At 36.9% G+C, this 18,147-nt stretch overlaps 1 protein-coding gene across 4 annotated transcripts in view; it reads left to right on the forward strand.

Moving 5' to 3' along the window:
• The window catches only part of SIM1 (SIM bHLH transcription factor 1), a 50,772-nt gene extending 34,497 nt beyond the window's left edge, over positions 1-16,275 (forward strand). For all 4 annotated transcript variants that reach the window (XM_068677843.1, XM_068677842.1, XM_068677844.1 and 1 more), the window contains 2 exons: positions 6,600-7,005; positions 9,789-16,275. In XM_068677843.1, coding sequence (XP_068533944.1) covers positions 6,600-7,005; positions 9,789-10,519 — 1,137 coding nt within the window. In that variant the 3' untranslated portion in view covers positions 10,520-16,275. The remainder of the gene's footprint in view (positions 1-6,599; positions 7,006-9,788) is intronic.
• The last annotated feature ends 1,872 nt before the right edge of the window (positions 16,276-18,147 follow it).

Raw genomic sequence — 18,147 nt, forward strand, 5'->3', positions numbered from 1 at the left:
TGCTAAAAAATAACACAGGTCTTACAGAGCCCTTTTCCCACTACACAATGGGTATACATGTATGCATTCATGATGTAACATTGGGGAGCTATATATTTTAAAAGCATCCAGGTCAATATTGATCCAATAATGACCTCGAGGATAGCAGTTTCTCTATTCTAAACTGACTTCTTTAAGTTTACAGTCTCAGCCCATGTGTCTACATCATTTCCTTGCTTTCCTCAAAAGTACCAAGAATAAGACTTTCAGATGAATGTCATCTGCTTTTGATACAGGAAATATTTAACTGAGCACCTAGACAGGAACTCAGATGCTTAATTTTTAGAATCTAAATTTACCAGAGATTGTTACAGCTATTGTCATTTTAGGATTTGTTTACACATGTTTCTATGGGTTATTAAAGAATAGCCCTTCTTCTTGAATATACTACAGCAACCAATTATAATAAAACTGCTTTAAAGAATCAGGAAAGGTACCTACAATTAATTCTAAATTATATTTTTAAGATGACTGTCTTTGATTTATTGAAATTGCTCTTTTCTTCCTTTTGTATGGTCCTTTCAGAAGTCCTCCTTTGCTAGCAGGACAATCCCAACTGAAGACCTGTCAACTTCACAATCCGATTAGCTTTCTGAAAGTGTAACTTTCATCAGTACTGTTTCATTCTCTCTGCCACCAGAAAAAAAATATTCAACTAGCTGTGCAGTGTTGAGACTGTTGGTTTATCAGGGACTGCTGTCTGAAAGCTGAGGATGTTTAGTCTCCAGTTTCATTTTGCGTCCTCATTACCAGCTGCCTGGTAGTAAAGTCATGGATTTCGTCATTCATAAAGAAGCAACAGTGCTAGTTGCCAGTATCTTGAAAAATGGTCATACCGTTCATTGTAGCACATCACCACAAGCAACGCTGGCAGCTTGGCTTTGCATCCCTCTCATCCTTCTCAACCACTGAATAAACTGTTGAAAGACTAAGAAAAGCTGTTATAAAGAACATACAGCAGGTGGTATGGCCTGTGTCCCTTAGTCTCCAGCCCACATAATTTGCCAGTCAGTTGTGGAGAATTAAAGTGCGACTCAAAGGCATGGCTGGAAAGAGAGAGCATGGGTTTTGTCATAAAAAGCACCCTGCTTTTTGGTGAAGGAAGGAAGCGGGAAATTCATTAGTAAAATAACAGTGAGCAAAGGTATTTCTCAAATTTAAGGTCACCTAAGATAATTTAGATTTATGTTTTTTATTTTTTTATTATTTTTTTTTCCTCTTAGTATTTACTTTGCTTCACCAGTCTTGATGAGAAAAGGGAATTATATGCTTTATTGGGTGATGACTGAGAATCCACTCCCTTGCCAGCTGTGTGCCCCTAGGATAGCTACATGAGATGTGAACTGTAAGAAAACCACATTAATAAATTTCAGTTGAACATTCACCACTAGGGCAGAAGGGGTGGGGGGTTTGGTCACCTAACACAATGTTAAATTTTTTTTTGTCCTCAAACCTAATGAAAAAACAGACATAATGCAATATGGTGCTTGTAGACTTTTTTATTGAGTTCATTAAATTGGAGGCATTTATCAGCATCTGATTAACACCAGCTAACCTTAGCACAGTGGGCTCATGGGTTTTGTGAAACCAGTCCCAAGCAGGGAAAGGGTGAGCAGAGAGAAAAGCAACTCATAATTCATGACAGAGCTCTAGAATTTACCACAACACATTGAACAGTGCTCTTCTAGTTCTGTCCTAGCAGAGAGGAAGAGAGCTGAAAGGAAAGATGAAAAAGTAGGAGAGAGAACTTGATAGAGATACGCGGAAAAAGGAAATTGTGAATTGGTCAAAAGATGTCTGCAGTCTTCCCCTAATCATTGTGAGGGGCTCCCAAAATCTAGCCCTGGACCTCATTTATTTTGTGTTCCAAAAATCTAGCCCTGGACCTCATTTATTCTGTACACAGGAAATAGCAACAAGATTGGAAAAACATTTTAATTGTGATCATCTGAAAAACTGCTTTGGAGTTTAATCTCCCATTAATGATGATTGTTTGAAGAAAATATTTAAAATTGTCTGTTGTCTGCCTCTAATGAAAATTTTTATGGTCAATCTGGATAAACTTTTATTGTTTCATTTCTCATCCTATTCTTGTATAAAGAATATATATTTACATATACTTAATATATGTGTATACTTAATATAGATCTATATAATGAATGCATACATACAACTAAGGATGTACCCAGTTGCTGTTGGATCCAGGCTTTGGTGTATGTGTTACAGCATGCACAATTTTTGGAGAGTAATAGCCCTCTCTGGTAGTGTATAATTACTTATCTACCACAATACTGATACTGGAGATAAATTGAACATATAGGTACTTTAAACAAATAACCTGGATTAATTCTGCAATCCACCTCTGTTTGGACATATCCTCTACTATTTTAAAGAATGGAGTAAAGATATCAGACTGAATTCTAGTCAGCCTTTCTTTTGTTTATCATTTCTTCCTGTAGCCTAAAGCTTTGGCAACTTCCAGTGTATTCAAAAGCAAAGCAAAACCCTCTTTTTATAGTAAACATAACTCCTGATCTGGTGAAGAGTCACCAGCAGTGGGGGTTATTTTAATGGACATGCTGTATTACTTTAATCTAAGCCTTTCACCATCTGTTCTGCCTATAACAGTGAATGCAAAAAGAACATATTTTACATTTCAGGATTACATTAGTAAAAAGTAAGATAAAAGTGATTTAAAAGCATGCATATGTTCTTAGTACAATGCTGCCTGCATCTGTGATGTTTTTTCTCATGGTTAAGACACAAATCAAGAGGAAAGCTGCTAATGCTGTTGTAGTGAAAGTTTTTCATGGAAAAGAGAGCTCTGAGAGGGTTTCGCTATATATTTAATGTTTCTAATGATAAAAACCTGAGTAGGCTGCCAGAAAATTAGATAACTATAACATCTATTGTTTGAACATCTGGCAGTGTGTGTAGAGCAGGCTGCTGTTGCTGTGTATGACAGGATGAGTGGTCCAGCCAGTGAGACACCTGTAGGAATGAGAGGTCAGGCAGAAGAAAATCACCCAAGAAATACTACAATTGTCTTTTGGCTTAATACACTTCTATTGGCTCCCTTACAGAAAGCTTTTATTAGACATGGAATTGATACTTTCCTATTTTCTTTCTAAAGTTTTTCTTGGAGTAAAAGGAGCATTATTGATGGCACAAAAGCTCCTTTCTGTGTCAGTGCTAATCCTGCTGGTGTGTTCTCACTGCAATGGTACACTGAATTAACACTTTGGAAGATATTTCTAGTATCTTGAGGTGCTAGTTCAGACTCCAGGATCAGCTGGAGGACCACTTAATTCATTTATTGTTGTTCTTTATGCTAGAAGATGATTCAGAAACCACCTGAAGTGATTTCAGATGTTGCCTGTCTGAAGAACTTCATCATATTTAAGTTCAGTCGGCTGGTTAAACTTTGTCAAAAACAAAGACAATACATTCTATGTGAAGGCAAAAATTAGCAGGAAGGAAAACATTTCTGTTGAGGTAGAATGGGATTTTTTTTTATATATATAAACCTCTTTTGCTAATTTTAATTGGCCAGAATTTTCATTAAATCAAATTCTGTTTTCTATGGTCTTTCATCACTTGACATATGGGAGCCTAATTTTGACTTGAGAGATAGTATTTCCACTCCCATTTCAGCAAAGTAGTATCTTTGATCATCCTTTCATTTCTCCCCCCATCATCTTGTCATGCATGTCCGTATTTGGAGTCTCCACCTGTCAACATCAGATTCCCAGAAGAGACAGTCGTAGGATTGCAGCAGTAGAGGCAGCTTGATGGTGCCAAATTGAGATGTGATTAGCTTTAAAGGGAATTAGACATATTTTTGGCCTACGTCTGCTTATGTTCTACCTTAAGAATAAGCAGTCATATCAAACATTGGTAGACAATGTGGGCCACAAACAATTCACTGTGTTAATTTAATTCTGTCCATGGCCTAGCAGCTGCTGCGGGTCAGATCTCAAATAATCATCATTTACATCAAGTACAAAGAATATGCATGAAGTATTGTTGGTCTTGACTACATGGTTATATGACATTACATGGTGCATTTCTGACACACTGGGCACGTACACTTTGAAATGTTTTCCCATTCTTGGAAAGGCCTGTGCAATTGAATCCTTTGTGGTTAAATTCAAGATTAAAAAAAATAAAGTGTAATTTTTCAGTTAAATGAGGAAATTTCCCTCAAAGAAAGATAAGTTGGACCCTGATGTATCCTTAGAAACAGAGAAGTGGTAGAATAATACTTATAAGAGCCAAATGAACTTCAGAATTTTCAGTTTGAAAGAATCATTGGAATTTATTAACATCATAAATTGTAAACAAAATTAAATATTTATAATAAAGTATTCAAAAATGTTTTTCTTTGTCCTCATGAAAAAAGTACATATTCTTAGTTTTGCTGTGAATAAGAAAACAAATCATTTTTGAACATTTCTATACTTAAATTTATGCATATATTACATTATGTTTCTGTTTAAGTTTTTAAATTAAAAAAAATATATAGTTTATAAAAATCAAATCCAAATCCAAAACTTTAGCTAAAAATAATTCTAAAAATAAAAACAGGTACATAATTTTTTTTTTTTTTTTGTGTTGTGAATTTACATTTTAACTAAAATTTAAGAGTTAAAAAGTTTGTTAATTGTTTCTACTTTTTTTTTTTTAAATTATTTTAAACTTCATTTAACCTATATATTTTGTCAAAAAATTCGGTTCAGTATTTTTAAACATTTCTTTGTGACTAAGTAGTCTGAAGACGTTGGTTCAGAAAGGGTAATAAAAGAGTTCAATTTCTAATAGGTCAGGAAATATTATGATGTCTGAATAAAATTCCTAGTTAACTTATGATGAGTTACTGGCATTTAAAAGAACTCTTTCATGGCTATGTAACTATCTTACCTCCATCCACAATCGGATTTATTCTTTCATTATTAAAACTTTGCAATCAATATGGTGGTACTAGCTTGCTGGCCTTCTCCATATCTACCAGTAGGTTTTTTGCCTACGGGTATTCTTCTGTCAACTAATAACAAAATACAATTGAGCTCTTCAAAGCCACAGCTCTTTCTTTCTTGCCTTTAAATAGCCTATCTTGTTAACAAACAGTATTCACAAATATGAACTGGAATCTGAAGAAATACCCAATTAAATGCCAAAACCGAAGTAGTTCCAAGTACTGATGTTGCACAGATGGTTTAAGTTTCTGTAAGTCAAACATCTGGTCAGTACTTTTGAGTGGTAAGTGCATAAAACCTTGATCCTGGCTGATAATGAGGAGTTTCATAGCAACTCAATCTAATGAAAAGGAAGGTAAACTTATGTTTTTAGGAGAGAGGCCTAATGCCTATTAAAAAGAAAGCAGAGTGGGCATCTGGAAGGTGAGTGATGGAATGGGAGAATTCCAAAGTCTCATGCTGTAATACATTGATTTGTGACATGAGTATGCGATACTGAAGAGGTGAGCATGTACAGCTTTGGTCTCATCCCACTCCATAATCATGGGTGAAATTGATTTAAAGATGTTCCATGAAATTTGACAGTTCCAATAAATAAAAAGATTAAAAACTCAGATAACTAAATCCTAGGAGGTTTAATAAGCTGCTTTTTTTTTTTTTTTTTTCTGTCTTTTTTTTTTCTTTTCTTTTTTTTTTTTCTTTCCAGAAGGTGTCCAAAAATTTAAAACATTCATCAAGGTTATTTATAATTTTGTGATATTGTACTTAACCCTTCTGTCAAAACAAATGTTCATGCTCCTATTCTGTTTACTTTCCCAACTGCCTGCTAACTTCTTCTGTGTTGGGCGGTCTTTGCTTAAGCAAGGGTGCCAAAATGCCCTCTGCCTGATTTGGCTAACAGTTTCCTTTTCTGGAAAATAGTTGCTTGATTTTTCTTGTTCCCACATTGCAAGAGATATGTGATTTTTAGTTTTCTACTGATCTACTATCACTTTGGGACTTTACTCTGTAGTAGTGTTGGGAGTCCCAGCATCTATAGGAAGCTTTCTTTTCCTTAACAATAGGTGGAAAAAATTTCCAAGATACCCCAGGTAAGGAAGAAAAACGTGGGAAAGAGATGGGACCATTGAAAATATAACTGGCAAACACATTCAGTTTCAATTTGACATGAGAGAATGCTCTGGGAGTGGTGTTATTTTAAAAGCATTTTGCAGAGGAGCCTTGCAGCACCATTGCTGAACATAAGCGCTGGCTTTCAAAGCAATAAGAAAAACCTGGACATATTAAAAAAATATTGAATTGCAACATTGATGTTGGTGATCCTAATATCACACATCATAAAGGAGACGGCTATTAAGGGTTGACATGGGATGTTTTAGACTTTCACGAGGTCTGTCCTGTCATCTGTGAGCTCATTACAGGGTGTTATACAGGAAAAGATGAGGAGTCTAATCAGAAGGTGCAGATGTGTGGGCATGCTCATGGAAAACGCCCTGTCACGTGCATAATCTGTCTTTTCAGTGCAGTTATTTGCAGATTTCATCCAGGCCTAGTAATTTCTCTACTGCTTCTCTTGTTTTGCAGTATTCTGGATTTCACACTGAGAGATCTGAATCTGACCACGAAAGCCAGTGGGGTGGGAGCCCCCTAACTGATACGGCTTCTCCCCAGCTGCTGGAGCCCACGGACAGACCGAGCTCCCAGCACCATGACGTCTCCTGTGCCTACAGACAGTATTCGGACCGCAGTGCTCTCTGCTATGGTTTTGCACTCGACCACTCCAGGCTGAGCGATGACAGACATTTCCATACTCAGGCCTGTGAAGGAGGCAGATGTGAAGCTGGCAGATACTTCCTTGGCACGCCACAGCCTGGGAGGGAAGGCTGGTGGGGCTCTCGGTCAGCCTTGCCCCTGACTAAGTCATCCCCTGAAAGCAGAGAAGCGTATGAAAACAGTATGCCCCACATAACTTCAGTGCACAGGATTCATGGTAAGAGATAATGGGATATGCAGAAGTGGCACCGTCTCAGATAAAGTGACAGTTTCAAAGTCATGGCATAAACACGCATCTCTCTATGTGAGACAAAGGAAAAGATGCATGTTCCTCATGTTCCTGTCTCAGAGATCATGTGTATGGAAATGAGGAATACTTCCAATTCAAGTTAGCAGGCTGGTTTACATACAGCAAAATATAATTTGCTGCATATTTTTTAATCTGTGAAATTTAGGTGGGAACGCCTGATGGTGAGATCTAAAGGATAGTCTTAAAAATATGGATTAAATGATACACTTGATAGAAGAGCATTATTTTTTCACCTTAAAATCAATCTACATTGGATAGAACATATTTAGCACAAAATTAGCGATAACTACACCCAACCTATGTTTTTATGTCTCTATATGTATATGCTGCTTATTACTAGATTCAGTAATATTTGCTGCTTCTTATTAAAAATTGGCAATTCAAATTAACATTTGCTCTAGTTTTTAGACATATATCCCCACCTGTAATTCCTAGTTGATTTGAGTCTCCCCATCTTTTCAGCACCAAGCCTGAAGCTTTGCTTGGTGTCTAGCCTGCTGCACCCTCAGTACATTAGCATGGATTCAGAGGCTTAAACTGATGAAAAATGCATTGGTAAAAACTGATAATGTGTTTCGAAAAATACAACGATGCTCAGGTTTAAAGGATAGGCTGAGAGTTGAAAGACTGCAGCTGACCCCAAAATCAGAGCTAAAGTTTATAAGGATCGATGTAAAATAATGTTTTTCTAGTAAAATAATCTGTCAATAATCTGCCAAACATAGGTTATATCTAAAGAACTCATAAGAGATAATTAAATTAGCACAGTTCTATTGGCTTGCAGAACAGGGCTTTTGGAGATCAAGAATAGCAAGTTCTAGGAAATGGAGGACAAACGATGAAAGAGAGGGAGCCCTTAGTTTTGTTGATCAACACTGTTCTGCACTTTTCCTTTTAAAACATACCTCCTTCCTTTTCCTTGTGACTGTTCTGTTCTTTCATATTTGTGTTTATCTAGTGATTTTGTTATTTTTTTTTTAAAGGAATATCATACAGAGATAAAAATGTAATGGTGATAGATATTTATTCTATTAAGGTTAATCAATGCAAGTGAATAATAGAATTTTGATTTTTGTTTGTTCCTTGGCTTTGCTGTAATTCCAGGTGCTGCAATTTTATTTTATTTTTTATTATTGTATCAAGCCTTATATGTTGTTTCAGTGGGCCTTCAGACTGCATGTAGCTTTGGGGTGAAACCTGACACATTAGTCTCAATTCAGAAGAGGAACACCTGAGTCTCCCTTGAAAATGTGCCATTTCCATTTTGCTTTATGCAGTTCAAACCTTTAACAAATTAAACCGTTTTTGACGATTGCATGTGAACTTTGCTGTCAGAGCAGTTTCTTTAGGTAAAGAGTGCTTTTCTTCCTTTTCTGTTCTTTTAGTGTATCTTCTGGTAGTTCTGGCTTCTGATCACCTTACAATGATACTTGTTTGACCATTTTGGGAGGCCCTGGATGTTGTCTATGAGTCCATGCATTTCTGGTCACCCTTGGGAAGTCTGGTGCACTGTGAATGTTGTTTATGCAGTGAGACATACAGAGCACATGGTGTGAAGCTGCTAACGACCCCACATAGCAGGAGAGCTACTTGTGTGAATCTGAAAATGGTTTTCCTTTGAGCATTCTTATCAACCAATCCCATGGGAACCATCCCCAGAGTGGACTTTGTATGTGCTAAGGCCAAGGCATTGCTGAGTAATTTAAGCAAGTCCAACACATGCCCTCCTGTGGGCACATATCTTAGCAAATCCTTTATCAAACCTTTTATTATGGTGTCTCCTTAGTTGGCTGTTCATGTGTGGGGTCAATCAGTTTCTTCCTAGTGAGGATTGACAGGTCTGATTCTGTCCTTTCAGCTACATGCAAGCTGAACACCTTCTCTGATATGTCTATGGGCCTTATTATTTAAAGAGAGGTAAGAATAGTCATATTTTCCTGCTCTTATAGTTTTTACAGCAAATACCTCTGCATTGGGAAAGGACATCACATTTTTCCAGCAAACCTGCCAGCAGTGGTGTCCTTATGCTTCTTAGGAAGGTTACCTGTTTTACTGCTTCTGCTTGTTTGTTGTCATGCAGCTTGTGTAAAGTCACTACAGGGCCAGAAACTATGCCACAGTGCTTTCTCTATGATTTATCTTCTGGAAAGGACTAGGAAGAGACACATGTAAATGATCTACACAAAGTTCCTTGAGATTTGAGTTTTCACCACGGTCCTTGGACTTGATGCAAGGATGTTGATGCAAAGATTTAGTGAGGGGTCGGGGGCCTGAACATTGCTGTAAAGTACACTTCAACATGCCCTAGGGCATCCTGCCTGGCCACTAGCTGCTCTGGAAGATACAGAGCTCCTGTAGAGTCTATGCTATACTTGCTGGGCCTATGCAGATGTGTGGTTACCCTAGAGCATCTCACATGGCATTAAATGTCTGTGTTTACGTGCTTAGATCGCTTTTTTTTTTTTGTGTATTTTCAGCTGTGTTACTTGTTCTGCGTGCAGAAAGTTACTGGAAACTAGAGGCTGTCACTGAAAAGCAAGGGCTCTACCATAGTCATTTCTGGTGACTTTGTTGAGTCACTTACCTATTTCTTGGTTTTCTGTCTGCAAAATGAGGTTCAGAGTACTTGTTCTTTAAGATTGCTTGCCTTCTTTGACCTCAGTGCTTGTCCCCTTTTCTCTCTTTCCTAGGGAGAGGACACTGGGATGAGGACAGTGTTGTTAGCTCACCTGATCCTGGTTCTGCCAGTGAATCAGGTGACCGTTATCGTGCTGAGCAGTATCAGAACAGCCCACATGAGCCCAGCAAAATTGAAACTCTAATAAGAGCCACCCAGCAAATGATAAAAGAGGAAGAAAACAGACTACAGCTACGGAAAACGACCCCCGATCCACTGGTCTCCATTAATGGCACAGGGAAGAAGCATGCTATCTGTTTTGCAAACTACCCTCAGCAGCAGCTGGCAGGTGATGTCTGCCGCATCCCAGCAGTTGCCAACACTCCACCTTGTGAACACATCCAGCAACGAGATGGAAAGATTATGAGCCCACATGAAAATGACTATGACAACAGCCCCACAACACTGTCTAGGATAAGCAGTCCCAGTTCTGACCGAATATCAAAATCTAGTTTGGTACTAGCTAAAGACTACCTGCATTCAGACATGTCCCCTCATCAAACCCCAGGGGACCACCCAGCAGCATCTCCAAATTATTACAGCTCCCACAGGCAGTACTTTGATAAACATGCTTACACATTAACTGGATATGCCCTGGAGCATCTATATGACACTGAAACCATTAGAAACTATTCATTAGGCTGTAATGGATCACACTTTGATGTGACTTCTCACTTAAGGATGCAGCAAGATCCAGCACAAGGACACAAGGGGACATCTGTTATAATAACCAATGGAAGCTGACACTTTTTTCTAAAAACTTTTGTGCTTTAAAAAATAACCTTTGAGACCTAATTGGAAGATATTATATGTTTTCATGCCCTTGTCATTACCAGCATTTGATATACCACAGTGCACTAGAGAATAACCTGAGGTTTGGGGGGGATATGTTAAGTTAACAAACATTACTTTAAAAAAATAAAAATGCACTGGCTTGCAGGGTTAGAGGGAATGGAGCTAAACTCAAAGTTGGTGAGGTGAAAAGGATGGAAAACAGCTAGGTAGGGAGCACTTGGGCAGGGTAGCAGAGCTATTTATGTACACTGTGTAAGAGGTGGTTGTTTGGAAACACTGCCAAGGGCAGGCCTTGTGAAATGCATGGAAACCACAGGTCCCAGACAACAAAACTGCTATGCACTCTTAACACAGAAAGTTGGAAGGTGTTCCTTTGAAATACACATCAAAATGTGTACTTCTGGTGATCTTTTTATTCTCTAAAGGCCAAGTGTGTTATGCTACTCCATGGTATAAAGCATCCATGGCTAACAAATACAAAATCAGAAAGGGAAGAAATAAGGAAGAACTCCTCAGATGTGTTATTTCCATGTGTACCCACATGCCCAGCTATTGCATACACTTGATCTGAAAGGAGTCAAATAAGCAGTATCCTTATAATTAGTGTGATCAAATATTTACTTCTACTGTATTTAAAGGAAAGAAAGAGAGCCTTTCTTGGTGTTGTTTTGAGAAATGCATAGGTCTTGGTTGTCTTGATAGAGACATGAGAGATTGTCCTCATATATTTGAAAGGTTGCACAAGGAGGGAAGTGGAATGAAATGGAAGAAAATCACTGGGAGAAACAGGGTGAATTAGGAGTGGTCCAATATAAAAGCGTTTAACCCTATGGCTATGTATGCCATGTACTAATAATTCCAATATAAAGAACAGTGATTATAAGTGGCCACATAATTAAGAATTACTTTGAAACACAGAAAAAAATCAATAGAATCAGATTTTTTTTTCTATTAAAAAAAAAAAGTAACTATGTAAGTGTAAGAATTTGGCAAGAATAGACAAAAAATGTATGGTGGTTCATCCTAATTTTGATAAAATTTTGGAGTAAATTAAGAAAACGTGGAAGATTGTTAGCACTCTGACATACAGTGAAGTAATCAGTATGACTTTTTAAAAGGAATATGCATTCTTTTCTTTCTTGCAGCGGAAAATTTAGTGGATATCAGAACATGTTAGAAGTATCAAAATCAGTAATATGTACATAAAATATACTGAGGAAAATCAGGGTTCCAATAAATTCAGTTGCATTAAAAAAGTTGATATTATTGTGGCCTGTATTAGACTCATAGAAGACATCAAAAGAGGCAGAGAAACTTTTTGCAATTTTTAATAATCTCATGAACAAAGAACCACTAATTGTTTGGAAAATATTCAATTAAAAACATATGCTAAAAAAGTAAAATAGGGTGTTTGTAGGCACAGTTACTGTACCTGTCCTTCTTTGTATGGCATTTATGTGATGTTTCAAGGTTGACTGCAACAGGAGCAGGACCACCACTCCTTATTATATCAAATTGGAGGCAGGGGGACTTGAGGAGGTTACTAAAATGAAATTAGCAATAAGTCTAGCTTCATTTGTAGCATTAAGAATTTCAACATATGGGATTGAGTCATCAGTGGGACTAAATATATACCAGCATGCTACGGGTGGGTTAAAAATATCTATTTTCAAATAAAACTAATCAGAAGCAAAAGCTAAATAATAACATTATAAGCCACGTAAGTAGGGATGTACTTGAAAGTAGAGGAAATTACCTCTCTGAACTTGGAATATTGTGCATAGTTCTGATCACTCCAAGGCAGATTGTGAATCTTGAATTGAGTAGTACCTTACTCCATAAGCAATCTCTGTTGACTGCAGTGTGATCACTCCTGGTGAAATGTACGTTGAACACAAGGAAGAGCAAAACAGTCTGTTCTTTATTATCTAAAGCTCATAATAGAAAAGGTGGAGCAGAGCTCAGCAAAAAGATAAAGAGACTGAAAGATCTAATAAAAACTTTAAATAAACTGGGTCTGTCATCTTTGTAAGGGAGAAAAGTAAGGGGGAATGTCACTGGTGTGCACCAAGCTCTGCACGGAGGAGAGATAAATAATGGTCTAAAACTATTTGAACTAGCGACAGAAATGAGAGACAGGGCATTGAATGTTAGCCAAAACAAAATGAGAACAAAATGATTTGGCAAGAAGTGTATTTGACTAACTGCCAAATGAATAACAAAGGTCATAAAGAGAAGCAGCTAGGGATTTTTGTTTGTTTGTTTGTTTTAAGATAAAAACAAGGAAAGTAATTGAGAGGAAGAAAAACATTGACAACTGTTAACTTAGAGGAGGGAATGGACCAAAATGGACTCCTTTCAGCCCAACAATTGTATATATTCCTAAAGCATAGGAATGACAAAGTATTTTTGATAAATCTAGTTCTGGATACACTTATTCCTATGAATAATATGGATAAACTTGTATTTGGAATTTCATTGTACAGTATTCAAATACAATTTGCAAAGTGAATTAGAGTAGAGGTACATGGTATCATATTATCCCTACCTAGTACATATAAAAATAAGTCTAAGTGTCAATATTATTTCGTATAACAGAGGAGTTTCCTAAACTGTTTCGAAGAATGGGATTTTTGTCAGCACTTACGTTTATCACCAAGCACTCAGGATCACCAAGTGCTTTTTTTTTTACCAGACTTTTAATGTGAAAGGTTCTGCAGTGCAGCTGGAGCACCGTGGCTCTGATGTAATGTCCACAAGTAGTGAGGAGAGGACAGTTTGGGCACAGCTATATTCGCATCCTGACAGGCACTTAGTAAAAACACTCTTACAAAGCAGACAGGCACAGTATAGGACACTTGTATTCTATACAATTTCATCTAGGAGAAAAGCTAGTGTGCTATGCAATAAAAAATCCCTATTGTTATTTACCTTAAGCCCAAAATAAAACTTTCCAAATTGTTGTTTTTTATCCTATTTTAACAGTCCCAGTCCACACCAGTAAGAAATGTAACCAAATGCACTGTAATAAACAGGATACCTGATATATCAGTAGGTGGAAGGGTCCATTCCTGCAGCCGTGTTGTGCTACAAGCAAGGGCTGATACTCATTTTCCTCCTGGGGTTTCAGTAATTTTTGCTAACTACTACTTCAGTAGGGTCTCTTGGAGGTAGATACGTTTTGTTAGCTAATTTGCCATCCTGCTTCTTTAGGTAGCCAGGAATTTCTTCCTAACTGACAGAAAGCATTGAATGTTTAAAACACAGGCTCTGCATGCTACATGCTACATGAACGCAAGTTTGCAATCTTAATTATAACATATAATATCACTGCAGCTCATATAACATGTACTTTTCAATATGATATAAAGCTTATTTTTTCAATTGCATATTTATTTAATTCAAATTTTCATTTAGTATCCTTCAAGGATGTAGTCTTCTCTCTCTCTCTCTCTCTCTCTCTCTCTCTCTCTTTTTATTCTTTTTTTTTTCCCTTGCTTTTCTAGATCAAATATTTTGGAAAATTGAAAAATGCAAGGCATTTGTACCAAATACATTTCAAATGTATCATATTAGGTAAAGGTTAGCTTTAAGCAGGTATGTAAGTTGTGAACTGGTACAAGAACAATATAAATTGATGTGTTGCATTGTTTTTCTAACATAATAATGTTTTGCTATTAACACCAAATTAATATTTTCTAGCTACTCCAACTACAGAGTGACCACAAATCTTTCAAATAATTTCTTGTTGGCATCAGTAGATGGTGCATTATGATATAAGTGTCTCTTTTTTACTTAAAGAGGCAAAAGAAACTTTTTTTTTTAATAAAAAATTTCACCCCAGAGGCACGGAGTTTGCAGTTGTGGACAAATCTGCACAGCAATTCTTTAGTTAGAAGAAGAACCTTACTCAGCAATTTCTCCCATTGACTCAAATGGGAATATTTGTGGAGTAAGGTACTACTTAATAGATGTAAGGGTAAAAAAAATCTGACTTGTGAGCTAGCAGGTTTGGGGGTGGTTTCTATTTTGTTTTATTTTGTTTTGTTTTTGTCTGTGTTTTGTTTTTGAACCTCAAGATGTGAATATGGAAACTATGAAAGATAATAGCTGTAATGGCCATGTTTCTGTAATAGAGACTATTTATACGTGCTTTGGAAAAATGAGCGCATCTCTGCGCAGAAGAGACTCGGAAGTGCTTCTTAAGCTTTGTACGGCTTTGTTGATGTGCCCGCAATATTGCCACAGGTTACACAGTGAAACTCTGCTCTTTCAAACTCTTTTAATAACTCTTATCTGAATCTCATTTTTATCTCTGGACTTGCAGCATTTGTTCATTAATGTCCCTAAGTATGTTAACCACCATATGTTCAATTATGTGAACATCCTGTTGGGGAGAAACAAAACACGGTCACACAGTATTTTTGGAAAAGGCACAGTCACTCCAGAAAATCAGTCCCAATCAGCTGTTGGGAAGGCCAGTTAGCCTTTCAGTCAAGGAACAAAACTATGGTGTACACTTTGGTTTCAGACCTTCTGCATAGAAAACTCTGTTAGGAGGATTATAGAATGTGGTCCCAGGATTAGGCCTAGCTATGTCTTATTTTAAGGTTGCTGTAGTTGTCAGCAAATGGATTCAGGCTCTGGCATTTCCATGAGTTGCAAATTTACTTAAAACACATAAAGGGCTAAAGGCAATACAAGCTTTGTTATCAGGAACAATAGTGGATGAACATACTTTTCTGTAGGTATATTGGATGATCTCCAGATAGCTACACTGTATGGAGGAGAACCTATATTATTTTATTTGCAGGTAATACTGATGGTTAAATATGGTTCAGTGCTGTGTGCACTGAAAAAAAAACAACAACCAACCAACCAAAAAAAAAAAAAACAAAAAAAAAAAAAACAAAAAACAAAAAAACACCTGCAAACCACAATAACAGCAGCAGCACCATCACCAGCCCCAGTCTGCAAATTTAAAACAAGTAAAAAAACATTTTTTTTTTTTTTCTGTAACCCGCTGGTTTGGCGCTAGTAAAGCCTACTAGAGATGTAGATGAGAGTTTAGCAAAGTGTTTTTACAAAGTTGTTTTTCTAAAGAAAAAAATAATTAAATAGTCTTCTGCTTGGAACAGTGAGAGCACTAGTATGACTCCATTTCACATTTCCTTTGTGCATTTATTAATGAAAAAGATTATGTGAGGTTAAACTTCACTGTGGCATTTATCTTATGTGTACAAGAGTCCTGTGGATAAATCTGGCTCTAAATTGCTAGGAATATGTCTCTTTCTGAAAAGAAAATCTATGACTCTATCTACAAGGCTGTATATGAAAACAAAGATCAAATACACAAAGATTTTTGTCTGGTTGTATTCACTATTTAACTCTCCTCACATGGAATTCTCACGATTCCCTGTTGTTTTTAGGATTAAAAATACAATTTTTAAATATTTCTATTTACTGCAGTTTGGACTGCATGTGTTTTTTTTTTTTTTTCCATATACCAATACAGTGGGAAGTTTGAAAATGCAAGAAATAGTCTTGCTCACACATTGGCACCTTTGCATTTCTAAGGAAATAGAGTCTATTAGGAAAAGATATTTTAGCACACTGCAACTTTTTCCCAAGGTAAATATTTCAATGAATAAAATATGCTAATCTATCAAAAAAAAAAAAAAAAGAAAAAGAAAAGAAAAATTAAAGCACTTGAGACATACTGAAGCATTTCATGTTTGCTTTAAACCAATGGGTTATATTTATGGAAAAAAAAGACAAAGATTGCCAGCATTTTAAATACCATGCCTTGCAATGTGTAGGGTTCAGTGACATTGTAGCATAACATCTGTAATTTGAAGTTTTCCTTTGGAATGTAATGTAGGAAACACAATTTAGCTATGTCAACAATATCTTGCAAAGTGTTCCCATTTATAATTATTTATATTGTAAATAGCTTTCTGAAGTAAATTTGAAGTTAATGTGCATAAGATGTATTTATTATGTGAAGATTTTTTTGGTTTAAAATATAGCTACCAATATGCAATTATTGTCTGTTTTTCTACATTTTTAAATTAAGGACTGTCCTGCAGAAGACTTTTTTTCAGGAATTAATTTTAATTAATGAGTCTATTTCTCAGACTTGGGAGGGTACATGGAAAAAATCACTTTGATCACTTAAATCACTTAGTTTGATACCTGTGAGTTCTAAGTTTATCAAAATTGGGACACGGAAAATATACTGCTACCCCATTTAAGAAGGATGTCTGAATCCCTTCAAATATTACTCTGTCAGGAAGAGCTGACTCACAGGAGCTAAATCAAGGTTATTTGTCTTCTCTGTGAATACTCTTGTTTCTCGAAGCCAAACACCACTTCCTTGCCTCAGCTAAAACAGCTTGCTGACTTGGAGCATAGTGCCACTTAGGTGCTTAAAATAATATACTCAGACAAAGAGCAGTGTTGTGACAAAGGAATGGGTGAGAAGTTGTGTTAGATTGCATTCAGACCTGAGATGGCTATTACCTGGCCTTGCATACCTGTACAGCTCCGTCAAGCCATAATAATGTGAGATGTTGTGCAACAGCAATATAGCCACTGCACCCTTGCCTGGTCTGGGGTGTAGGATCTTTTTGGCTGGGGGGGTTCAGGGTCACAGCTCTCACTTTCTAGACCAGTCTTTAAGCACACCACCATCTCAGTCATTCTTATTGAAGCTCTTTCCTGCAGATGAACAAATGTGAGATTGATGGGGCTGGTGGGTAGTGGGAGCCTGGTTCTGCAGCTGGGTGAGAAAACAGCTTTCTCAGGTAAAGAAGTGATTGCTCACATATTTTTCATTCACAATAGTCAGAATAAAAACAAACAAACAAACAAACAAAAAAAGAAAACAAAAACATAAACAGTGAGGACAAGAGAGAGGTGCACAGAAAAGTCAATTCAGAGTCTCAGATAAATTGTGTAAAAAAGAGATGCGGTTGTGTCACTGTGAAGACGTAGTCAGTTCTCAGAGACACTGCTGGGATTTGGGAAATTTCTGCTGTGTTGAGTTAGACGTTTAAACTGGATTTGTGCTTTCAGCATTTTATGTTGGATAGTTTAGGCAGTTCCCTTCTCCTTGGCCTGAATTTGGCCCTGGTTCTCCATGCAGGCAGGAAATGGTGTAATCTTTTCCCCAAGTGATGCTGCTTAGCTGTGCAAAACATGTGTTGCATTACTTTCTTTTCTTTTTTTTTTTAATGTATGGGTAAAGGTTTTCAGAAATTCCCATTGTTTATGTACCTTTACCTCCGAAGCCCATGCTGAAAGAGACACTGAGGTCATAGGCCAACATTGTCCTTCATAGGTAGGCTGTAGTCCTAGTTTCTTCATGCTGAGCTGTACACACAAAACTGGGTGTCATCTTAGGTGCTGTGTGCTGAAAGTCCTGCAACATCCATGGTTGTTCTTCAGACTCCCTACTAGTGCATAAAAAGCACCCATTGCCCACTGGTTTTTATTCAATCTCCACTCTAAAGGTCATTGGCAAATTGCTCTGCATGGAGGAAATCTGCTGTCATGACCATTGTAATAAAAGTGTG

The sequence above is a fragment of the Anas acuta genome, chromosome 3 (assembly GCF_963932015.1).
Source record: "Anas acuta chromosome 3, bAnaAcu1.1, whole genome shotgun sequence".
In the NCBI taxonomy this organism is placed as follows: Eukaryota; Metazoa; Chordata; class Aves; order Anseriformes; family Anatidae; genus Anas; species Anas acuta.